The 6,000-nt window shown below is 35.9% G+C and overlaps 1 protein-coding gene across 1 annotated transcript in view; it reads left to right on the forward strand.

Moving 5' to 3' along the window:
• Positions 1 to 6,000, forward strand: part of LOC113236936 — a 398,691-nt gene that overhangs the window by 282,513 nt on the left and 110,178 nt on the right. The window contains exons 5-6 of the mRNA XM_026473163.1: positions 1,339 to 1,497; positions 4,397 to 4,513. Coding sequence (XP_026328948.1) covers positions 1,339 to 1,497; positions 4,397 to 4,513 — 276 coding nt within the window. The remainder of the gene's footprint in view (positions 1 to 1,338; positions 1,498 to 4,396; positions 4,514 to 6,000) is intronic.

Genomic DNA, 6,000 nt, shown 5'->3' on the forward strand with positions numbered 1-6,000 from the left:
ATGACACATTTCAAATAAAATTTCGACAATAAATTCCGAGAAACTCAGAGGTGAGAGCCCGGACTCGAACCCACTACCCTCTGCTTGAGAGGCTGTAGGTCAAACCATTAGGCTACCATAATCATAATCATAATTCATTTATTTGTGAAAACGCAGGTTATTTGGAAGTTGACATGTACAAAATATAGTTTCGCTGTGTCCGGCCAAACACAAGAAATACAAAGGTATTGAAAGTGTTATTAATTATACATATATTAGCGTGCACACATCGATTTAATAAGTCAGTCAGCAATTTAGACGAAATTATAGTTATATAAGACAATTTCAATTATAATAATTTGAATGTAAAAATATAATTAAATGCTCGCAATTAAACGTCATAACAATAAAACTAGTAACGTCAAAAAAAGATATACAAATGTCAAAAATCTGTCAATGAAGTTAGGGATTTGTCATTTGAAAATTCGGACACTGTAGTAGTGTATAGTATATTAGTCAAAAATTGTTTAATAGTTTAAAATAACATTAGGTTATCACGACTTCCTAATACGTAACATATGTGATAATAATGTCTTACTTCTAGAGTCTAAATATGAGGAATATAGGTGTTACGTAGATAACAACGTATTGCTTGTGTCCACTCTACAAGGCTAAATATGGACATTGTGTTACATGAGATGATATTAAAATCTTAATGGATTTTCATTAAAAGTCTTAACATGGAGATGCGTGGCATAGATGATAATTACGACTTATATGTCCTGTTTGCGATTCTAAATATGTAGGAAATGTGACATAGACAAAAACAAAGTCTTGCTTGACCCCACTGTACAGGGTTAAATATGAAGATTGTGTAATATAGGTATTTATATTTTTTTAATAATATCAAGTGACGGGACTAACATGTCGTGCTTCTGATGGTAAGCTGCACGCCTGACCATAACAACTGCAGTGCTTCTAAGAGCTTTAAATCGCAAAGATCTGAGGGGCATTGCCACTGCACCCTTCACCCTGAGACTTAAGTTGACAAATCCCATGCGCCTGTAATTTCACCAGGACCATTACCCTTCAAAACCGGAACGCAGTAATGCTAACATTACTGCTTGGCGACAGAAATAGGTAAGGTAGCAGTACTTCCCTGGACGAACCCTTTCATAAGGAGCTCTACTGCTGCTAAATATTACATAACAACATCTTACTTCTCCTGTTTGCAAGTCTAAATATGAAGGTTATATGTATAAATATAGATAATTACAACGTCTTGCTTGTACCCACACTACAAGGCTAAATATGGAGAATGTGTGACATAGATTACAACGACGTCTCGCTTATTTTCAGATCGAAGGCAAACCGATAATACAGCAGCGTATTCTTCCCAGTCCGGCTGTGTCAATCGATATACCCCACCCAGCACGCACCCCACCACCTCTCGATGAGAACAACAACATCATTTTCAGCCCTTGGAAGGCTTTTGGACCTTTTGTTGATACTATACAGGTATGTTTATCAAAATATATAATTTGCTAATGTGTTTTCCAGTTGATTTTATAATTTTAAAGCAATTTCAATTCTAACATTACAGCGCGTAAAGCGAACAAAAATTCTTCCGTTTTTGTGAATCTTCGTTAGCGAGGGTTATCACTAGCAGACATACACAAATGTACGCAACTTAGAAATGAAAGTCATAGGTTTTCTCAGGGGCTAGCACTGCTATAATACAGAATTGTGCAGTAATTTGCAGTCACAATAGCTAAAAATTTTCTGATGAAAAATCCCAAACAGATATAAGACTGCAGTACTAATTAATGATTTAATTTATTCTAATTTATATTATTAATTAATAATAAATTTAACTTAATAAAAATTCATATTGTCAAAATAAAATAATTTGTAAAACATAATGTAACGTAAATTGGAATGTTTCTTTGTAAAATAAAAAGTAAGGTATTTAAATAATAACTTTTGTAACTATAGTGAAAAATAAGGTGGTTTTCACCTTAGCCAACCGTGACCATGGGACCTGTAACCGAAACATTGGTTTGTTTGAAAAAACAAAAAAAAACCTTATAACCACAGTAGAGCCAAACGTTATTATGGAAGGTCTTATATATAACTAATGATACCATTAGCGCTAAAAAGGATTGCCCTTGGCGCCTAAATATTTGTTAGGACGAGACCTTTTCTATAATCTCTATCCTCACTGATCTCCAGCGCAAAAGAAGTTTCCAAATTGGAGAAAACTCTATAATAGACTTTTATGAGCTTATAATAATAATGCCTATACATGAAGCACCCATATGTAACATGCAAGAGCCATGCCACACAGGCGCTGCCGATGCGTTACGTCGTCGCAAGCTTATGATTTCAACGCACTACAACTATTCCCACACGAGCAATGCGGAGTCGCAACGTAAAGCTGCTACTCACGCATCGTAGCACCCCGCTCCACTTCGTCTCCAGGGGGCCTACTATGTGCTCTTAGAGCAATCCTATTTAAGCCTGTAAGTTGGATTGCCTGTCGAATTCGTACTATGACCTGACAAAAACAATTCACTGTCCATGCAGTTTATGTTCTCCATTCGAAATCCGTTCACCTTTTCTTTCATAGCAAAATCTTATCATGACGTGCCATTTGCAAATGGCGGTCTCATTTGCAAAAATAAACAGTTAAAAAAGTTACTCCGTGACTAACTTTTTTTAGACTTTCTTACATTTTTACGAAATTTCGTTTAAATTTTATCATTTTTTCAGTTTCATAATTATTTGTTATCTTTATAAGCTGTATAGCCAATTGTCAATAAATAAATAATATTAATTAATGAGCGTTTTTTGAAAATTTTAGTTGGAGTTCCCAATCTTTAAAGTATTGTTGATAAATTATTGATATGAATGTTATTGCAATTTTTAAATGGAATTTTAATCATTTCAATAATTTTATTGACCGAAAATCGTAAAATAACTTTTAAATAATGCCAAATTTGACTTTAATGCAATCAATGAATATGTACGAATACAAGATACGTTCCAATTATGTTACCAAATTACAAACTCACCTTATTCATTTCAATGATAATGACAAGACATGACATGTAATTTTATCGTACGACAAATTGTAAAGTATGATTGAAAAGTTGCCGATATTACAAAACAACGTAATAAGCATAATGAATAATAAAATTAATAAAAAATATAATTATTCTCATTTTGAACACAATCTGTTAATAGTGCTTGACTGCTCCCAGGATGGTACGTCTATCTATTTGTTTCATATGATTTACTAAATCATATGAAACATGTAGTTCATCTCGATCTTGTTAAATGTCAGCTAGCCAGGCAGCGAAAATAATTTACGTTTAAAAAGTAAAACTCATCATCCTGTCAGTACCATTCCCGTTCAACTTTGTATAGACCATGATACGAATTTAAGGAATTCAGTTTTACTACGTCAAGTGAACTGGAACCATTGCATGGAACCTAGCTGGCTGCTTATAAGCTCATAGTAGGCCCCCAGACCCCTTATCCGATCCAAGTGCGTTCCGTCACCGCGCGCCGTTTCAGCGCACCATGTGGCCAGTTGTCCTAATTTATAATTGTAGTATAACGCCGCGTCACCGGTTAGGCCTCGCAATTCCGACGCAACGCCTGGCGTGACATCGCTCTTAAAACGTTGTTGCAGAACTAATAACACCACCTATTACAATGAAAGCATTTTGTATTCACTGTGGATATAAAAATAGTAGATTGTACGACAAGTGCATAAAATGCGTCATAGTACCCGAGACAAGTATATCCACCCGAGCCTCAGGCAAAGGTGAAATGGGTTTTCTGAACGAGTTATACAGTCTGCTTTTCACTTCGAATGCGCGGAAATTAAACAGCAATATTACAAATAAACGATTACTTAATTAAAATTTAATGTAAAATTACAACAATTAGACATATTTAATGTGATGGTTTTTTATTTTATGCACTAGAGCATAAAATTATATTTTATGCACTAGAGCCATTGACTTACAATTATATGGACGTCGGGTCCGAGCTAAAAAGTGTCCGCACTTGTAAGGCGCTAAAATCGTATACAGAGCGCCAAACTCCGCTTTAGTCTTCATTTGTTCGACTGACAACATGATGTTGCGATGACATTACAATTTAAATTTCGAAAAGGTTGACTTGGGACATTTTTTTCGTGGTTTTTGTATTAGACCCGTCGTCCATTTATTTGTAAGTCAATGACTAGAGCATAAAATTATATTTTATGCACTAGAGCATAAAATCCTAATTTATGCAGCCTACATACAGCATAAATACGAACTTTAGAAATGTATAAATAGAATAGAATAGAATAAGAAGAAATGAGAAGTGAAAAGAAAATTTACAAAAGAATTTTTTTCTGCAGGACGGTGAAATGCTGCCAAGTCAAGACAGCGTAATGCTTCCTACTCCAAGGAACCACGAGCTCTCCTTGGATGATGATGTCACAGATCCCATACCTACTGCAGAAACATCGAATAAGGTTTCTACATAGTACATTCTAAACCTCTACAATCTACGTTAAGGCTTGTACATACGACGCACTATAAGTTTCCGGAACTGGCCACTTACATAAACAATATTTAAAAAGTAATTACAACATTTGAAAATGAAACACTTATTTATTACTTATTTTATTTATTTATTATGTTTCATCTGACTGTCACTTGTTTTTACATTGTGGCGTCATTTTAGAAAATGGTTGTCTACATCACCATGGACTTAATTCGCGAAAATTTTCGTAGTATGATTTTCTACGACTTTAAGTGTTAGTTAACAGCTCAGCGGAGCTTTGCTTGGCTTCAAATTGCTTTTAGCGACGAAGCACCATGCAAGACGACTATTTATAGCTAATTTGCAGAATTCAAACGTGGTCGTGTGAATCTCAGTGACGAATTTTGTGATGGTCGCCCGTCCACTGCTGTGAGCAACAAAAACATCGACGCTGTGCGCTGTATGATCAAAACAGACAGGCATATGACACACCATGAGATTCGGCCATCTTTAGGCATAGGCATGAGTTAAATACAATCAATACTACACAAACATTTGGGTGTCAAAATGCTGTACTCTCGAGGGATCCTACACAATTTCAGTGAGGCTCAAAAAACGGATCGCGTCACTTGGTGCAATGCCATGCTTACCAGATTGAACGAAGGGGCGTCAAATTTGGTGTGGGACATAGTAACAAGTGACGAAACATGGCTTTATAGTTACGATCCTAAAACAAAGCAGCAATCGAGCGTATGGGTCTTTCGAGATGAGCCGAAACCAACCAAAGTGGCGCGCGTGCAAAATGCCGCTAAGCGGATGATTGCTTCTTTTTTTATTAAAACTGGACACGTGGCTACTGTTGCTTTGGAGAATCGTTGTACCATGAATAGTGATTAGTACATGACCATTAGTTTGCCGGAAGTTATTGACAAAACTCCGTAAAAATAACCGTAAACGCCGTATCATCTTGCACCACAATAATGCCAGTTCTCACACAGCCAGACAGACAAATTAATTTTTGATGGTGAACAACGTTGACCTTATGAGTCACCCCGCGTACAGTCCCGACCTGGCACCTTGTGAGTTTTATTTATTTCCAAAAATTAAGAACCAGTTACGCGGTCAACAATTTTCATCACCTGAAGAGGCTGTCGAAGAATATGAAAAATATGTTTCAGAAATTGTCACGGAGTAGTGGCATAAATGTTTTCAAAATTGGTTCATTTGTATGAAAAAGTACATTAACGCTAACGGAGAATATGTTGAGAAACAATAAATTCATTTCTTGCCATTTATAGTATTTTTTTCGTATTCAGTCCGGAAACTTATAGTGCGCCCCACGTATAGACTATATAGATACCTGTTGACGTCTAGGATTTTTACATTTTTACAGAACTATCTGAATGTATTTACCGCTTTTCTCGCGTAATACACACACACACACACACACACACACACACACACACACACACACAC

This window comes from Hyposmocoma kahamanoa, unplaced genomic scaffold (assembly GCF_003589595.1).
Source record: "Hyposmocoma kahamanoa isolate Upper Pololo Valley unplaced genomic scaffold, ASM358959v1 92, whole genome shotgun sequence".
NCBI classification, from domain to species: Eukaryota; Metazoa; Arthropoda; class Insecta; order Lepidoptera; family Cosmopterigidae; genus Hyposmocoma; species Hyposmocoma kahamanoa.